The sequence below is a fragment of the Copidosoma floridanum genome, unplaced genomic scaffold (genome assembly GCF_036245765.1).
Source record: "Copidosoma floridanum isolate Cflo_tuat_1 unplaced genomic scaffold, Cflo_Japanese_pri ptg000009l, whole genome shotgun sequence".
In the NCBI taxonomy this organism is placed as follows: domain Eukaryota; kingdom Metazoa; phylum Arthropoda; class Insecta; order Hymenoptera; family Encyrtidae; genus Copidosoma; species Copidosoma floridanum.
In genome coordinates this window covers 10,286,928-10,306,449 of record NW_028321886.1, presented here as the reverse complement: position 1 = coordinate 10,306,449, position 19,522 = coordinate 10,286,928, and the positions used below count along the sequence as shown (strand labels likewise).

The window sequence follows — 19,522 nt, the reverse complement described above, 5'->3', positions numbered from 1 at the left end:
AGTGCCTAACAACAAGTAAAGGGATATGCCCAAGGAAATTTATGCGGCAAGTTTCACTACAAGTTATCCGTCACGTGGTTCTAAAAGTACTAAAATGTGGATTTTTTTTTTTTCAGTTTTTCCGACTTATTTTTTTTTTTCTCAGTACATTATATGATTAAAAAAAGTAAAGAGATACACATTTGTGTAAAGGACTTTGTAAAATTTACGTTGTTAAAAAATACATCTAATGTACTTATCGTTTGTTAGGAGAGTCATCAGGTTATTAAACAGATTTAGTTTTGAAAAAACTTTTCCGAGAAAAGAATTTTTTATAATGAATTTGTAAGAAATTATCTACGACATAAGTTTGACGCCTTTAAAATATTTGTAATATTATCCCAGTTGGTTGACAATTTATTTATAGCCTTATGTAATTTTTTTAATAGATATTACTAACTCATAAAAACTAAAGAAATTTTATTTTTTAATTTGTTTGAAACTAGCAAACCTACCAACTTAAACGTCCCAAATCTTTTAAATTATAAAGATACAAATTTTTTGTCATTTCGACAAATCATTTGTGTCAAATAAGTAGCACGTTTTAAAAAATTTTGAATTTTGTGCGCCTTATATACAGGTATACTTAAAAATTGCCGCATGATCCACGCGTACGGCTCTACGAATCAATGTGGAAACACCAAAGGACTTTAATTTACGCACACTATTGCACGAATGCGCAGCGTGAACTGGGGGTGATCCCATTACGATATGAGATATCACTCAAAGTCATGTGGTTTGGAGACATCCATCATTTGCAATGGAGTCAATGTTGAGGAGGAAATGTTTACATCATATTATTACGTCGATTTTTCGATACATCGCACATTGTAAGTAATTTGGCCCCTGAATAAGCTTGCGTAAATCGAAGTCTCCATCAAGTCTATAGAACCCACATCAGACCCGAATAGTCTTATGTACCAGGCTGGGAAAAACAAATTTTTATAGCTTAGAGCGATTAGAGTCGGCTAGTTTTGTCAACTAACAGTTGTTGTTACAATTTTTTTATTCTACGTTTATTCATTTTCTAGAAGTGCTGCAAAATCTAAAGTAGAAACAATAGATTTTACTTTGATTGACCAGAGTCTAGTTGTCTTAAAATTTATTTGGTAATTGTTTGGAAGCGTATATCATTGTTGTTTTGTTGAGATCGACGAGTTGATAAATTTTCTATGATGGAGTGAGCGCATAATATATTCGTGGGTTGGTTAGTACAACTTTTCTTTAACACAGGCTCTCATCCGTGTTGAAAAATTCTACCAACCAAATCCACAAACATCTGCTTTCCTCAGTCCCCCCCCCCCCCCCTACCATTAAACCATTGAAGATTAAAGCTCCTCAAGTCAAGCCCCCTTTTTTTCTTTCCAAGCTTAAACGTTGTCAATCCTGCACCAAGTAATCCTTACTCCTATACCAATGACGCTGCCTGCTCAAGCTGCGCATCATACACACACACGTACGTATACGTGCACACGTACAAATGATGCATTCGTATTTCGTGTATGTCATGTTGTGTAGAGTTAAAATCTATATACACTCGGAGACATGACTTTAACGGAGTAGAAAGACGAGTATTTTTGGATAAAAGTAGTTGCAAGCTAAAAGATTAATCGTAGAAGGTACAAAGTTACGCGTTTTAGATATAGAGCCGTAAGGATGATGCACACGAGAGTTAAAACGCAGGAACGTAAGCTGCCGGAGACACACGAATAAAAAGAGTGTACCAATAATGTACCGGAGCCTTGTATGCAGAGAGGAGACAAGCTGCTACCCGATATACCTCCGAGACAGTACCCTTTCAGTGTGCAGTGCAATAAGCTGATTGTAGCTGTGGTGCTTGTCGGTTACTGAAGTTTTACGCTACCGTATAGCGGTCTGCTTGATTACTTATCGACGCGAAATCACGGTGAAATTTTTCAAAGGAACATGGCAACCCCCGAAAATATTCTCTTTGCAAAGCTCGAGGCCCTAAAGGATGTCAGGTAATCGCTTGTGAAATTAATATTTAATTTTGTCATTTCAATGCACTCACGTTCGAAGGAAAAGTGACGGCATGAGTTTTTTTATTTATTAGATCGAAAACCATTCAGTTGGATAAAATTAAGCAGAGGATTTTCCAAGAGGTTGAATTGACGGAGCAAGAGGAAAAGTGTCTCATGGAGTACAAACAAGAGATGGATCTCTTGATGCAAGAAAAAATGGCTCACGTTGAAGAACTTAGACAAATTCATGCTGATATCAATGCTGTATGTTTTTAATGTATTTTTTTTATGTTAAAAAAAAATAAAATTCTACATTTTTAACTTTTCATCTCAATCCTCGATTTAGATGGAATCTGTGATAAAGCATGCCGAGGAAGCCAGAAACAGAGCTAGGGATGCTGCGAAAATAATCCACAACAATGACTATCAACCTTTGAAACACGATATTGATCGACTGAGAAGGGACTACTTGGGTCTCGAAAGACTGCCAGAACTCTACGAAATAGATTCAGATATCACTCCAGAGTAGTTATTAAATGTTCAATTTTATCTTTAATTCTATTATCATAAAATGTTGGACAAATTTTTTTGACTCGCTTTATGTATTAAATACTTTTAGCTATTTTGAACGACCAGTACAAAAGAACGAGTGGCGAGTAGATGTCAGAGGAGAGGATTTACTCACTCCTTTAAATATGCACTCTCATGGTGGACATCCTGCCACTAACGCCTTTTTAGCACCTCAGCCCTTACAAGGACCCAGTAAAGCCGAACCCAGACCACTTCCTCCGGCACCTGGACCACCTGCCCCAACATTCAGGTATGCCCATCTTTTCACAACCTAGTAAAATTGAAGCAGTTTATAAAATTAAAACTGTTTGGTAACTTATATTGGTTGTTTTCAGACAACAACCACCACCAATGAAATCATGTCTCTCTTGTCATCAGCAAATCCACAGAAATGCACCCATTTGTCCACTGTGTAAGGCAAAGTCTAGATCTCGTAATCCAAAAAAACCAAAAAAGAAAGACTAAGTCTAGACTATTAATTTATTAACATCGTACATCCAAGCATATAAGTATTAAAACTACTTTTTACTAAATAAGAGACTGTATTTTAAATTAAGCGTTTGACAAATTAGTAATTAATATTTTACTACTTATTTTACTAGTACTATATGGTCGCTAAACCTTTCTTGAACTGACTGACGTATATAGGAAAGTTCCAAAGCGAAAAAACTGTTTTGGCCCACCTCAACTTAAAGTAATGATCTTACCTCCACTACCTGGGGGAAATAGCATCTTCTAAAAGTCAAAATAAATAAAAAATTAGTGAACACATAACAAGTGACTGTAAAAAATGCACGGATCGCACTCGGGCTACAATACAAATGTGATCAGGGTCATTATTTACTTCACCGCCCAAGCGCGTGCCGTACTATTTTATAAGCGGAACACAGAAACCGTTGTGTTGTGACAAGATCTTTTGTGTCCTGTAACCTTCCTGCAGTAATTTTTTCAAAAGCTATCATTTGAATCAGTAGAACTGTACAAAAAGATGGTAACGCATTTACTTGGTTAGGTATAGGATATAACAGTAAACAAATTATTAATAACACTCCTTCCGATAAGTAGACAAAAACTATTTGTCTTTATTTGCTGGCAAATTGTAATCAAACCAGCTGTATTTTAATAGAAAAAATAAATCGAGATTAAAAACATGTTGCTATGGATTTGAGTCCGTTTTTGCTATTGGTTTATATAGTACCGATTTTATTAGGTTAAAGTAAAAGCTGAATTCATAGAAGTAAGTCATTTTTTTTTTTTTATAGTAATGTTTAAACAATACTTGGTTTATGAATATGGAATATAAGTATGTATGTATGCTCAACGATCTCTGTTAATTGTTCTATTGTCAAAAATACTACAAATAATACATTTATTTGTATAGTAACTGAGTGTAAAAGACTTTAATGCTTTTTTTAAAACAGTGTACAAACAATATATAAACTATAAAATAGTTACTTAAAATGTTTATTATAATAAAGGAAATCTTAAAATGGGATTTGTTTATTTTAAAATTTCTCAATTCATCCATACAGCAAATAAAATTTTTTTAACGAGAAGGTTTTACCGTGAACGTGCTTCGCGAGTGATTAAAAAACTTTCCATTTTATATTTTTTCCTCAAAAAAATTAAATGATTCAGCTTTTAAGCAACAAGTTGTACTAATATTTATCCATCCTAGAAAGTAAATCTTTTTTTTCAATCAGCATGTTTAATTATTATTTTTCACCTTAGTTTTTTAATTTTTCCAAATAGTATTTTTGAATTTATTTGCTCTCAAGTATGCCATCAATGCCTCTGTATAACCTTTGGCTAAAATTGTACTAATAAGTATCTTGAAAACTACGGACTAAATCGATCTAAAGCTAAAAGAGAAACAATCACCGATTGGTGTTGCATTTTTAATATTCCAATCGAATTTTTACGTTTTAACCTTAAAATTGAATCGTTACTTTTGCCAGTGTTGAACCAAAGTTCGTCTGCTAAACAGAGTAGTTAACTTTCTCCTTGTTAATAAAGTTAACCTTGCACATCATACTATTGAGGACTTGAATGTCATTAACTTTTTTCTTTTGATAATCCTCACATGTTCTCAGTAAAGGTAATTAAAGTTTTATACTTGAAAAAAGTAAACTAGATATTCATAAATTATTTACACTACATTTGTTTTGTATTTGATCATTTGGTACTACAGCTCTGAAAATAAGAATTATGCTGGATGTGCATGACTTTACATGACGAATTTTCATACAAATGTTAACGTGAAATTCTGTTTATTTTTCTGCACATCAGAAACTACGAGTAACGTTGCAAATAATACAATTTATGTTAGTATGAAATCAAAATAGAAATAAGAAAATTAAAAATCAAAGATTGCAGTTAAAGTACTTATTAGTACGATGAAACCAGGTCCTCCACCGATGAGCTTGAAACAGGTTAAAAAATTGTTTTTATTGTAGGTAAAAATCACTACTTATTTTTTATTATATTCATGTTTTTACGAATTACAGTTTATGAATAGTAGGCAAGTTTTGAAGTTGTATAAAAAAATTTTAAAGACCATAAAGTTGATTCCTGATGAAGCTGATCAAGAGTACATGAGAAACTGGGCTAGATCAGATTTCAGAACTTACAAAAATGTCACCGATGATGTAAGTACATTGAAATTTTGATACTATTACTTTTATTAACACGTTGCGTATTAACTTTGTAAAATTTTTACAGTTACAATTAAAAGCCTTGCTAGACCATGGTGAAAAATCTCTTCGTGAACTTCAGAAAAACTTGGGCAGATCACAGTAAAACAAACGAATTTTGCATGCTAAAAATTATAATTTCATTATTTTCTTCGTAAATTGATGAGAACAAAGTTTTTGCATAATTTGAAACTGAAGTATCGATGCATTTATGTACGAACATATTTAAATCTTTTGTAAAATATTTCACAATTGTACAGCTTGTAATTTAAGATCATGAGCTTTAAAGTCTATTGATGTACACATAAAATAAATTAATTGCTAAAAGCAGCGTAAAAATAGATGTTATCACAAAAGAAATCATTGCCCTCACACTTTGTTGGTGTATTTTATTTTTCAACAAAGTATCTATGAGAAGTATAGCAATGTATTGCCCGTCGAAGTAAAAACATGGTATAACATTAATTATGGCAAGGCCTGAAGAAAATACTGAAACGTATTTGCAGAGTAACATTATTGATTCTGGAAAAAATGGTGTTATAAATGAAAACCTTGGTATCCAGTCAGATAAATCCACCGAGTAATAAATTTCTGATGGACTACCAAAAAATAAAACATCCTTGTGGCCATATCTTTGGATTCGAACAATCTAAAAATAAGATATCAGAAATTTAGGGGTACATTTATAGTTTTTGATCATATTTTGAATTTTTTCACTGATTTTTTCATTAATTGTTAAAAATTGCTTATAATGTAGTATAATTATTATCGGATAACTACCTTTGTCCTATCATCCAAGGTAGGTTTAATGCATATGTCATTTGTTATAAGACACTGATCAGTATTCTGACATGTACTGTGCGAACTCTCAACGATAGTTCTGGTGGGAAGACAAAAGTGCTTGGAAAATTTAGATGCTTGGTCAAAACCATCAAGGTGTTGAAAACATAAATAACCTTTATCTTTATTGGGCTGTTCACAGCAGTCGTAAATTCCATTCGTGTCTTGTGTAGGGGTGGATTTATCTATTGCCTAAAAGGATTAAAAATTCGTTTATAAACGTTTAAGATGATTTCTAAGTATCTGTTATTCATTTATTTCCAATATACCTTGACCATTTTATCTGTGACACAGTACCCTGGAGTTGAAAGTTGAGTTGCCTGCAAAATGCATGTTCTCCAGTTAGTTGAATTTCTAACATTGCAATCGTTGATTTTGTTGATTACATCTCCAACTAAAAGTCCAGATGGTCCTGACAAACTTGAACTCTAAAAAAAAAAAACAATAAATAAAAAATGAAGTAAATCAACGATCTTATTAGTTAATGTCAATAGATTGCTGTAAGTACAATATTTTAAATAAATTACTGTTGAAATGTCTTTGACATAAACACCATAATCTCTTCTGAAAAAAGGTGCGAAACAGAAATTGACAACTCCCATAAATATGATGGCAACAACAGCCAGTACGATATTGTGCCAGACTCCAGCACAAAGTATTCTCAATTGATTTTTTGCCGGTAAAGACTTGAGCTGCTCGTTATTTATATTTACAAAGGCTATTGGCACGATAAAAAATATTATCATTCCCATTCCAAAGAAACGAACATCATCTCTGACTGCTGCCATTGCATGGCCCAACTCATGTGTTACACTACTGAACAACAGTGAAAGTACATAATAGCCCATTTGATTGAACGGAATATCAATGCCTGGAATCTTTTACAGTCAAATAAAAATTGATGTACTCCAGCTGTTATTAAATCTTATGCTTACTATCAATTCCACGACTTGTCCTTCAGTTTTACTTGGTAATTCAGATTTAACTGGCCAAAGATTGCTTTTTGTTGCTTTTAAAATAACAATAATTGATACAGGAATAGATACAACTGCTGTGACTAGTCCGGCGTTGAACCATAAAGACCAAAACTTTGAGCGATTTAGCCCCCATTTCATTAAACAACGATTGAAGGCAGTTGTGAACCATTTTATGCGTAATAATTGTATTTCTAAACCTGTCCTTTTTAAAAAAGTCAGGTATGGTAAGTGCATGCATGTCTGTAAACAAAAATTTTATTTCATTTATGTTATCATTGATAAAAAAATATTATCGTTGTAGCGTACAATTTCACACCAAAATTTAAGTACAAGTTATTCTTACCACAAATATTGTGTTGAAAAAGAAGAATGCAAAGTGAATACAACCAATTATTATCAGTACATAAAATATCTCCATTCTGGTATAATCTCATTATACTGTTATACTTTGATGGATCATTAAGTTTTTTTTTTTTTTTCACATTCAAAGATTATACAAATAAAACTTGAAACTTGATTTTATTTAAACAATTCAATAGCGGCATGTATGTCTTACGTAGAACTTTTATACTGTACATAAACATATACAGTATTTAGCCTACAGCACCTTACCTGTAGCCAGTGCTCTCAAATGTGACTGGCAAACTTGCGGGAAATTCAAATATGACAGACTCAATTGTCTAATGATAATTTTATTTTTTCAAGTATATACAAATTTAAAAAAATTTTTTTATAAACTTTACTGACCTTAGTTGATAACTTATTTTGCGATATCTCCACTATTTACGGAGATACGAGCGTTTATAGTTTTGGCTTTTTTTTAAGCTAAAAGTTTTGAATTTAGAAAAACGTTATGACTTTGTATTCGTTCGTAGTAATGAAGAAGACCGTTTTAAACTAAAGAAATACCCTTATCTTTGAACCCTCGTATCTCCGTAATTAATAAAGATATCACTAAATGAGCTATGATTTGTAATCATTATAATTTATAAATGTATTTTCTTTTCTTCTAATCTACTAGGCTCTAGCCAGCGATAAAAAACTTAATTTATTAACTAAATAAACTTTCTTAACGGTTTGCCCTATCACTATAAACCTCTACAAAGCCGTATCATTACTTTAAATTTGGTATTTTTTTTAAACGCTCATATCTAGGTAAATAATAAGGATATCGATAAATAAGCATTTATTTCGGTTTATGAAATTTTATTGAAAAACATTTTTTTCTTTGATTCACGAATACTAGGCTATGGCCAATCTTTGTAAACATCATTTTTTACAATTGAAATAACCTTCCAGACAGTCCTTTATATCAAGAGACTACAAAGTCATGGCGTCACTTGAAATTAGTTCGTAAAATGATTTGAACAACTTGAATAAACTTCTAGATACTCCTCTGTACTACTAGAATAAACTATAAAGCCATGGCATCACTTTTAAAATACGAAATTTCTAGCTGAAGAAATAGCTTAAACTTAAAACGCCTGTATCTCCGTAAATAATGGAGGTATTGTGAAATAAGGAGTAACTTTAAATCATTAAAATTGATTAAAAAAAATTGTTTCAATTCGTCCGTAATAGGTCTGGGCCGTCGTTTTAAAAATCATTTCAACAACTAAAATAAGATTCCAAAAAGTTTATTTCAGCACTACGAACGACTACAAAGCCATGGCATTAAAAAAAAATTTGAGATTGTTGGCTGATAAAGTAGCCTATAGTTAATGGCCCATGTTTATATATAATTAATTTTTCATACTTATATATAGTTAATTTTTCATGTTTATAAATTAACATTATTATTCATTAAAATCGAGAAGATACAAGCGCACTGCGCTTCAAAAAAATTATATTTTAAATGCACGTACTCTGAGCTTTCTGTCTACTTCAGTTTTTAGTTTCATCGAAAATCTTTATCTACAGTCTAAATTTATTTTGATGTTCAACGAATCTCCTGTTAGAGGTCAATGCTAATTTTTGTATGAATCATGAGTTTTGGAGTATTTAAAAGGTTGTGAAGTTATAAATTCAAGTTTTTACAACACCAACTCTTCTAAACTGTAATTTTTGATTTGAGAATGTCACATTTACTTTTTTAATTCAATGAGCATGAAACAAATTATTCTTAAAAAATTTAAACATTTTTTAATCTGTGGCGTGGAGTAAAAATAATTGGTACTCATACAATTTACACTAAAATATTTTATTAACTTAATATGAAATGAGAACAAAATGTTTTCGTTGGATATTATTTATAAAAATTTTGTGTAAACCTTTCTAATAGTTGATAATATCAACTGTCTGCCATATGTAACGTAATTTTTTTTTATATATTATGTTAATATAAAGCTATGAAATTTTTCAAAACATTTTTTTTTCTTGAAAAAAAGTCCAATGTCTCCAATAGCTTAGGGCTGAATTTATAAATCATGTCATTTCTTCTTAGTGATTAACCATAAATTCTATGATTCATCAATTTACTTCCTTCATGTTTGCTTATATTTTAATTAAAAATTGATGTTTTTCTTAACATAAAGATTATACTGGATACATAGTTGTGATCCATATTAGCCATATAAAAGTATAATTTAAGCGTAGTAATTTTAGTTGAAAATTAAGTTGTCAATAAGTAGTACAATGAAAGAACATAAGTCTCAATAACGAAATATTTGCTCAGAATATTGATTTTAAATATAATCAATCTTATGATGCAGAGTTTATTTTTTCATGATCAAGCTTGTATTAATAGTATTTTTCTCCATTTGTTTCACAAATATTAATCAATTCCATTCACAGGAGGATTTACTGCATTGGTCACGTGATTGTTGTGATTTATCTGATTCATTGATCCGTGCGTGACCTTTTTTCCTTTTGGACGACCTGCTAGGAATGCGGCCAGCTGTTCCTGTAAACACACACGCATACAATCATGTACGAAGTAAGTGGCTTAAAACATTTATTGTTATATTACTATTATTATTATAATTTTTTTTTTTTACGCTTACATAATAATAATTCTCACTGTTTGGAACAGTTTAATAAAAAAAGTTAGGAGTCTAATAATTCGTTTTCTTGAACTTAATTTGCTAAGCAAAATCTACGAGTGTTTAAGTGGATGTACCTCAAGCATCTGGTGATGTATTTTATGTTTATCTTACGCTCAAAATGATTATATTAATTTCCTTAAATGTTTTTAAAATGTGGTTTAACAATTAATGAGAGATTGAAACAATGCGATTTTTTATTTACCTTTATTATTCTATAGTATTTCGAAAAATTATTTGAGTCACGAAAAATGAAGTAATTGAGACGTTATTTTAATTTTGAAATTTTACTCTTAAATTAAACTACAAAATGATGAACTGTGAAATCAGCTACTTCTTTTTTAGTCATAGAGAAGGAATATAGTGATTGAATGATTTACATACGGATTCCGTGATCTATCTTGTATCAATTAAATGATTTCACAATATTAACAGAAACTATATCCTACTATCTTATTTTATTTCAATGATGTTATATCGATTGTGAATGCAAGTATTTGATTTTATAAATAGTAAGCCCTTTATGAATATACTACGTACCAAAAAGTGATTTGTCGAACAGTTGAGTCTGTAGATAGCGGAACGCAGAGCGTTGACTTTTGCATTGTAAGCGTCGCGTTTGCCTTCTAGCAGGATCATCTGAAAGATGTAGGAGATTAACAAACTGTTCACAAATATTTCCAAAAATAATCTTAACACGCATATGAAATAAACTATTGTAGTTACAGTAACAGTAAATATAATAAGAATGATTAGTAAGAAAAAAAACGGCAATAAATACTAGTTGACATTTACATGATTTACATGAGTCATTTATCACTTGTAGAGTAAACTTTAATGCGAAAGTATGTATCATTTTAAATATAATTTAAATTTTTTCCAAAAAAATTTATGTATTAATAATTTTAAGACAATTATTTATGAGTTAAGATTAAATAAATTATTGAGTGAACGAGTGTCCACACTATTGCATAATAGGAGTACACAAAAGTTAAGGGCGCAGATTTCGAAAAAACTCCAGAGTAAGTAGTGAAGTGTTTTGGCTTTTGACCACCATATTAAGCTACCAAGAACGGCAAAGAGAAGCCAATCAGTGAGCTGTTATACCTTGATCTGGTCCTATTTTGAGTGACTGTAAGTATACTGTGAAATAAAAGAATTATAAAAATTACTGTGCTAGAGAATGATGAACTGGAATTATTTTATCGCTTCGAAAATTTTTTTCTGTTTGCACAATAATTTTTGCTTTCAAAATATATAGTTGTTACACCGAGTTTCATGGTTCTCAAAGCATTAATTTTTATCGCGAATGTTTGCACCGGAAACATTACTGTCCAGTACTGACATTAAATGACTTGAAAAATCTTTTTAACTTTTTGAGGGAGTTAGAAAATTATTCACTGATTTATAAAATTCGAAAAAGCCTTTCTGTTATGTTCTCTATGATAGCAATGCCTTGAATAATTAAAGAGTTTGAATGACTTTTGTCCCCGGCTTCTGGAGTGTAGTCCAGTCCCATCACGATCTAACTATTGCAAGTTACAATGGAGTGACCTGTATATCTGTGTACCACCCGTTAGTTCTTCTATGGACAATAGGAATTTTTTTCGACAAATTATTTATTTCGAAAGTAAAGAAGTACTCGTCCGATCCCCCGGTCGTGGTTGGCTGACTCCAATAGTTGCTCGACAAGTTAACATTCGTACACGGTTTGTCTATTATTATGTATTAACTATGAAGACCATCAGGTGCTGGGACAGCAACAGCAGCAGCAACAGCAGGGCGGTACGCTATGTGTTGGGGTATAGCTCGTGTTTGAGTTTTCATTGTTGCTGCCACTGCTGTCCAACATCCAAGTGTGGAGTTTGTAAAAACCTGTAGGGCCTGCTCGGAGATGATGCGCAGCCGGTGCGACAGCCTGAGAAAGATGCGGGCGAGTCGGCGGGGCGCTCGGGTGGCGAGATTCGTCGTCCCGTTGATCAGGTGGACGAGGCGGCGCGCGGTCTCGCGCGTGAACAGAACCAGCAGCTGCTCGAGGTTCGTCGGCCGGGCCTGGTTTCCCGGCTCGGGTAGACTCAGCGACGCCCACAGCTCCTTGGCCTTATGAAGGGCTAGCTTGGGATCCGTTGCCACCTGCACGCGCAAAAGTTGATTTTTTTTTGTTTTTCCCCCGCACGTATATGTATGCGCAGGTTGGTTTTTTTTTTTTTTTTCGTGTTTGCCGTTACCAGTTCGACAACGTAGAGCAGCACATGAATGCACTCGGTGCCCTGCTCCTTGAGGGCCCGAGCCTCGGCCAGGGTGCGCCGTGTCAGCCTGCGCTGGAGCTTGCGGGAGAAGCGGGCGCCGTGCTCTATTGTGCGCGCCGCCTTGCTACCACTGCTCGTCCCACCGCAGTCCACGCTGTCCTTGCCTCGGTGCGAGTAAGCCCCCGAGTCGCTAGATGTTTCTAAAAATTACACGCACCCATGACATGTCATTGTAGGTATTTTTACACCAGACTGAGTATTATCAACGTACATATATACTTACTTTCGGCAACTTTGTCAGCCGGGTCAGCAGGTAGGTAACGATCGACGTAGTGGTCGGCCGCGTCGATGGCATCGTCGAGCTTCTCGACAGCTGCATTAGCGACCACACTACCGATCTGTTTGACGCTGCCCGCCCTTATCAGCATCGGTTTCACGAATCTCTTGTTTACGTACTCTCGCGTGTTCCAGTACATCTGCAGCACACCACAGCGTTTTCACTCATATCGTCAGCTCATCGTCATTATTATTATTATTATTATTATTATTATTATTATTATTATTGTTGTTGCTCATTTTTTTTTTCGTCGCTTTAATACAACAATGACAGTTATTATTGTAATTATTATTATTACTATTTGTTTATTAGCTGTGTGCTGTTTTCTGCCATTAACTTGCTTGTATCGCACATTATCACTTATGATGGTAAATACATATGTAAAATTAACAGTATATACATACTAGATGCGGTGAAAGATTAACAGCCGGTACGCGTTGCTCGAAAATTTCGATGCCTTTGCAGAGTAGTTGATCGAGAGCCGTGATTGGCCCGTTGAAGACGATCACGGCTGGCAGGGCTGTTGCCGTGGCCAGGGCTAGGGACTGCTCCGCGGTGTCGAGGCTCCAGTTCATCAATGAGTTTGAGTGCTATTTTATGTAATATTTAAGTTAACAACTACGTAATAACTCCCAAAATCTCACGATGCGTCAGTATGATAAAACGATATTACACTAGTTGTGTTTTGTATGTTTTATATGTTTTAATTTAAGTTCATTAAATGTTTCAATAATACTCGTATTTTTTAAGCTGTTAACAAAGTAAAGTGATCATTTTATTTGATTGAAATCATTTTATGATTTGGAGGTTCACGCAGTAGTTGTTAAAAAAATCAAAACTTTTTTTTCGTACCAATATCATATTTTTGCGTGTCGTAACATTGTTTCGGATGGCTAACCGAATAATAATAAACAAATAAAAATATTAGTTTTTGTAACCGATGCAAATAAAATTCGACCATATCTTTGTTTTCGTCCCGGTTAAATGTACACTCTTTGCTAACAACATTTGTCTTAAGGAGAGGGTCTAACAAACGGCCAAAATCTGAGAAAAAACGCCCGCGTCGGGACAAAAATTTTATATTACATGTTATTACTTTATTTGCACAAAGATACGGGGGTCATCAACTAAGTAACGTGGAATAAATATTTTTAAATTTATAGATGTTGCTTCATCATTAGCCTTGAATGTTTTGCAATCAACAAAAAAAAGAAGTTGGAAACTGCAAATCTATTTAGCTGAATGTCCAAGCATCGATCGAAGGCTCATAAACTACTGTTATTATTACTATAAATTTTTGCAGTATTTATTAGGTTTGAAATGTTTTGGTGGTGGGGGTGGGGGTGGTAGGAAGAGTAAATAAAACATATAGTACGAAAAAGGTGATAGAAACACGTTTGCTCGTACCTTAATTTTGTCATAAACATTGCCGGCGATATGGATGCCGCTCTCGACGATCGGCAGTCTGGAGAGCCTAGCCACGGACTCTAGTTGCAGATCGGCAGTGTCGTGTCGCCTCCTGACGTTCGGCCTTGCCATAGTTCCGGTTGTCCGCGTACTCGTAGCGCAAAGCAAGCACTCCAATACCTCGCCCTCTGTCTCATAAAAGACACGGGCGTCGAAAAAACAGCGAAACTCCCAGCTAAAAATGGCTATCTGGTGGCGAGTTAAGCTCGCTCCTCCCGGCAAGTAGTCTGTAAGAAAGCCTCGTCTAGACGATAGCCAAGCGCCTCCTCCTTCTACTGCCGCTGCTGTTTCCAGTTCGTCTGTTCTCTTTCTCTCTCCTCCTTACTTTATCCCTCGGGTTTTCTTTGCACTCGATCTATCACTGTGTAGCTGCTGTTGCTGCTACCGTCGCTCTTTTTACTTAACTGTTGAAACACAAAAGTCGAGAATAGAGAGAGGGAGAGAGTCTGCAACTCTTATCGCGCGCGTGCTTTTGGTGTCACCACTCATGATGTATACCAAATCAGGAGATATGGAATTTTTGCTCGTTGCCATTTTTTTTTTTTTTTTCTGCGTTTGAAGAAAAGTAAAAAGAGAAAGAAAGAAATAGGGAGATGAATTGGGTGGACGGAATCATATTTCAGATGGAGATTTTTAATTGTGTTCGTTGACTGTGGAACAGACGAACTTGTGTGATTCGATTCATCTTTTTTATTCTATTTTTAACAACTTTAGACTGAGTTTTGATTTTAGATTGCCAATGAAACAACAAAAATGCAATAAATACTGAGAAAACGATTTTTTAACGATTCCATCGGTCGCTCTCGCGATTTTTTTATTAAACGCAATAGTTGATTGAATATTTATGATGTCAACTGCGCTGATAACCACTTTTTATCGCTCGATACAACTGTTCTAATTAAATTTCTCTGCTTATTATGATTTATATTCTACGTCTCAAGTGATTAAACTCACTTATACGTAAATAAAATTGATTAACGTTCGTACTTTGTGTATCAATATGTGCGTGTGTACCCTCGTCGTGCAAATGAAAAATCATATTTCGGCATGACATTCACCTGTATATAATTTTGATTGCTATCTTTTGCACTTTATCATTACAGTAGGTTGTATAAATCACAAAGTGTCATACAGATATGATTAGAAGTTTGCTTATATAGTACTTGTACACTTATCTCGTTAAGTTACGGAATCATCGTTATTTTCGTATTGAAAAAGAAAAGAAAAAAAAAAAAAAAAAAAAAAAACATCGCTAAATGTATTAACAGTGCAAATAAAAAATTCATATCGCCCGACAGCGGTACAAAAGAAAACTTATTTGTGAGACTTTCTTGCGCTAATGTATTGGGGAGAAGCGTTGATAGGGAGAGGTTAAAATGTCATGCTAATGGGATGTGTCGTGCGACGAAACGATGGTTACAATTAAGGAGTTATCGTGACATTGCGTATTTTTAAGTACGTTTATTTAACTTTATTAAAAATCGATGCCTTTTAAATTTGATACAGCTTTATTTTGTAAATTTATATACATTTAATCATAGTTTTCTTTTTACACAAAGGCTGTTGTAGAAAGATCACCGCCAAGTCATTGTCATACCCATTTTTTAACTTTTACTTTCATATTCAAGAATTAATATCATCATAAATAATTAATATGGCAAGACTAGCTTGTTGCTTAGGAGAAACAAGGTAATATGTTAGCTATACGCTCTATAATATATCAGCTGAGATCAAAATAATTAGCTAACAAATCGGATAAAATCATAAAGTTAACCCCTGATACACCTACCTGTATATTGTGTGTACAGAAGACAGATGTTCATCATGTTAATGTCTCTATAATTATTAATTGATTGAAGTTTGTTTTGATTGATTTAAAAAAAAAAAATTCATGCATCAAATTACGCGAGCCTTTGTTTTACATGTAAGCTTGTAAATTTCAGTAGAATTACATATAATTTATGTATCCACTTTATAAATCTAATTTATGCAGATACCTTAGGGGTTACCTTTTGTTATTTTGTCTCAGTTGAAACCTTTTATGAACTCGTTTTCGTTGTTCTCTTTTATACCGCTTGCAATCTGAGCATTACTTACTTCCGTCTGTGGTACGTAACCAGTTTTAGTTACGCCAGTAATATTTTATTAGCTTTACCAGACGGAAGGATTTAAAAAAAAGTAATAATAATAATAATAATGATAAAGTGTTAGTTGTACACGTGAATAAAAATGTAAAAAGTTTTATAGACTTATTAACTTTATACAGCCCTTGTTGAATGTTTTAAATTTTACTGCAATCACTTGGTACGATGTACTCCCCTATTAATCCATACCACGTATGAGTGCCAAAACTTGTATTTATTCCGTTGGCTCAGATATGATAGCTTAAAGATGTAAACTTATCAAATAAAAAAAAGTTGATGCCACTAATGTTATAGAAATCACTACTTAAGTTCAAAGTTCTTCGATGAGTTATCTAATGAGATAAGATTACGTGGCCAAAGTTTTTCAACGTTATGTTCTTCTTGGGGAGTCAAGACAACATCATGCAAATACTTTTCACTTGTTTCACGTTAAAATCTATTAATTTTAAATTATGACTTGAAAAACTTTAATGTAACGCCATTAACCAATCGAAGTGACAGCCAAGAACAAAATATACTACAATGAGCCAAAAGCCGATTAGATAAGACAGTATGAACGAAATGTCAATTAAAGGATCACACATATATTCGAATAACCACCTGCTGACTTCCAGAGAAAAGTTCTAAGAGTTGAATCTTCATCTTTAAAACTGCACCAAAGATCATATGAACGAGAAAGAGTTGGGAGGGAAGGGATGCACGTACATACGTTAACATTCGTTTGCCACGCCGATATAATACAGCACGCTCATCTCCATCTCAGCTCCTTACAATATACCGATCTTGGATCTCAATTCACGAGGCAAATTATGAGTTATTCGAACGAATTGACTTGTCTGAGTCTGATTCAGATTTTCTATGTACCCGATCATTTTCGAGTTTGGGAGTTTCACATTTTTGTTGTTTAAACTGCGGGTAACGTGACGGTCAATTTCGAACGATATCACACATATAGAAGCACTGAACCAGACCCCTCGATATACTATGGATCCAAATATTTCTAAAAAGTCCAGGGGATTACTAGTAATAATTATCTGTTGGTGCTGTGATGTGAAATATGCTCCCAATATATGCGCAGCACTATTTAAGGTTAAGCATGTGCCAGAAATATAATGCGATTTACTTGCACGGCTTGAATAAAGAAAAAGTTATTTTTCATTTGGAAAAAGTAACTACCTCGGGAAGAATTTTTTTTTTTTTTTTTTTTTTAATTTTTGGAATGGCAACAAAGTGTCCACAAATGAAGTAGAGGTGTTGTCACTAAAAAATTTTCAAAGAAAAATAGTTTTCGATCTGCTCTTTGTTGAAGGAAAACAAATACGGCTGCTCTTTCCAACTATTCTATAGAATATCTCTTTCTTATCCGAGTCCTGAGCTGATATATTGGATGTGGGCTTACCTTGTATTAAACGATGGAAGATTGACAAGGAGAGTACCTAGTGCCGGCTAATGGTCAGTCTACTATTATTGAGTTGTACAGCTAAACGTCTGGTTGAACTCGTTCGGCTCTCAAAACATTTTGTCGACTGCGCTTTACCTCGAGCTCCATAATGTCTTCAAGCAGCAGCCGGTATCTCATCTGTTTGACCCTTGACTTGACTTGCGATCACGTTTCTATGCTGCTCTTTTCTCTCATCCCAGTTTTATTTTGCCAATTTAAATACTCGCGATTTTTTTATGCTTACGCCGTGAGGCTTCATCCTTGCTTACTTAAGGGGATGCTATCACGGAAATTAAAAATTCTTGAAAACTTAAATTCATTCATTTAATTGTTATAAAAATCGTGTCAAAATTTAGGAGCCATAAACAATACTCACGTTTATCGTTAAAATCAAAACCAAAGATAGACTTTAACGTGAAACCTGGTGGAAGAGACATGAAATATCACAGCTTAATTTGAGGTAACTTTAACAAAAATTAACAGATGTGAAAAAAATGTAATCAATAAATACCCAATCTATTATAAAATTATTTATGTCATAACCATAAGAACAAAAATTTTTATTTTTCTTGCAAATATCAGTGGTATGATAAAATTTTATAGTCTTTTTCGAGGTATTTTTTTTTATTGTAATTTTGAGAGAAAATTAACAGGTAGATTAACTGTGAATTGTCCACTTTTGGTTATTTTGAACTTGCAGCTGGATCTTCAGATCCCTGGGCTTCCTGTTTTATTTTTGTATTCAAATGGTTTTTTCAATGAAGTATAATCCACCAACAAGAGTAAAATCGGTAAATGTCCAAGTACTTAGAGCTTTATTCGATAATTTAAAGAGAGAAAAAAGATGTTTTTTTTAAAAAATAAAAAAGATAAGCAAAGTTGCGCTCTCCCAATGCAGACTATCGTTAAGTTCCTCGCCAGATTTATGATATTTGAGGCGGTTGAATGTAAGAGCCTGTCTGACATCTTTTCGCACTGCATGCATGAGACTCTGTGGCCGCACGCAGGGTTATTTAACTATAAATTTGTTATGATCATTGCAACATATTACGTTATATTTTTTTTGTTTTTTTTTTGTTTTTACGTGTCGTGTGCAATATAATCCTATATATAGTGCGCCCGCGCCGTAGAAAGAGCACGCGTAGTGCATATACATTTAATTCATCCGACTACGACGACGCTGGTTTTTATCTTTCGTTCTCTCACCGCAATGTTTTAAGCTGCCGCCAGGAACTTCATTTCATTGGTGACATGCTCGACAAATTGAGACAATCTATATACAATCTGAAGGACGAAAGTACCGGCTTATATCGAGTTATCACGCGTACGAGCTTTTGCCATCCAAGAGCTCCAAGAACGTCCTTTGCTATGACGACCTGTGGATCGACGCATAGCAAGTTAGTTTGTCTAGATACGTGCATTGTATGAAAATATATTCAAAGATGAGAAGCGAAATCTATTGAGATACAGACACTTTTCATCGTATTCATGGAAAAAAAAAAATTTCAAAAAATAAATAAGTACGAAATTATTGGATGATGCTTGTCATTCGAATTTTTCAGAATTTTACATCCTTTTGCTGCACGTGTCAAATATGTGAATAAGCCTGTGAATTTGGAAAAAAAAGAAATAACATTTTTTAAATCTTGTTTATATTTACTTTTTTCATTTTTTTATGTATATAATCATCATATCGTCAATTATAATGAATTTAATTATGTACAATATTGAATCTCATTTTT

At 33.6% G+C, this 19,522-nt stretch overlaps 4 protein-coding genes across 6 annotated transcripts; 2 read left to right on the top strand and 2 right to left on the bottom strand.

The window, feature by feature from the left end:
* Window positions 1-1,445: 1,445 nt before the first annotated feature.
* Window positions 1,446-3,270, top strand: LOC106638032 (zinc finger C4H2 domain-containing protein). 2 transcript variants are annotated; one of them, XM_014351048.2, is made up of 5 exons: window positions 1,446-2,021; window positions 2,114-2,285; window positions 2,368-2,549; window positions 2,641-2,841; window positions 2,927-3,270. In XM_014351048.2, the coding sequence occupies exons 1-5, from the start codon at window positions 1,966-1,968 to the stop codon at window positions 3,054-3,056; spliced, it is 741 nt and encodes a 246-aa protein (XP_014206534.2). In that variant the 5' UTR covers window positions 1,446-1,965; the 3' UTR covers window positions 3,057-3,270. The 2 variants fall into 2 exon arrangements, with proteins under 2 accessions (XP_014206534.2, XP_014206535.2); XM_014351049.2 differs by having other exon boundaries at window positions 1,448-2,021; window positions 2,368-2,546.
* Window positions 3,271-4,821: 1,551 nt separating this feature from the next.
* On the top strand, window positions 4,822-5,645 carry LOC106638070 (LYR motif-containing protein 2). Its single transcript, XM_014351096.2, has 3 exons — window positions 4,822-5,023; window positions 5,099-5,239; window positions 5,313-5,645. The coding sequence occupies exons 1-3, from the start codon at window positions 4,988-4,990 to the stop codon at window positions 5,388-5,390; spliced, it is 255 nt and encodes an 84-aa protein (XP_014206582.1). The 5' UTR covers window positions 4,822-4,987; the 3' UTR covers window positions 5,391-5,645.
* On the bottom strand, window positions 5,494-7,574 carry S2P (membrane-bound transcription factor site-2 protease). Its single transcript, XM_014351094.2, has 6 exons — window positions 7,445-7,574; window positions 7,060-7,341; window positions 6,652-7,002; window positions 6,394-6,552; window positions 6,065-6,316; window positions 5,494-5,933 (listed from the first exon to the last, which is right to left on the bottom strand). Exons 1-6 carry the CDS (start codon window positions 7,517-7,519, stop codon window positions 5,568-5,570), a joined length of 1,485 nt encoding a protein of 494 aa, XP_014206580.2. The 5' UTR covers window positions 7,520-7,574; the 3' UTR covers window positions 5,494-5,567.
* Window positions 7,575-9,285: 1,711 nt separating this feature from the next.
* LOC106638027 (lipid storage droplet-1) lies at window positions 9,286-17,854 on the bottom strand. 2 transcript variants are annotated; one of them, XM_089589520.1, is made up of 8 exons: window positions 17,739-17,854; window positions 14,136-14,599; window positions 13,133-13,318; window positions 12,638-12,867; window positions 12,371-12,581; window positions 12,018-12,275; window positions 10,683-10,781; window positions 9,286-10,003 (listed from the first exon to the last, which is right to left on the bottom strand). In XM_089589520.1, exons 2-8 carry the CDS (start codon window positions 14,265-14,267, stop codon window positions 9,875-9,877), a joined length of 1,245 nt encoding a protein of 414 aa, XP_089445646.1. In that variant the 5' UTR covers window positions 14,268-14,599; window positions 17,739-17,854; the 3' UTR covers window positions 9,286-9,874. The 2 variants fall into 2 exon arrangements, with proteins under 2 accessions (XP_089445646.1, XP_014206526.2); XM_014351040.2 differs by having other exon boundaries at window positions 12,371-12,591; window positions 12,675-12,867.
* Window positions 17,855-19,522: the final 1,668 nt, after the last annotated feature.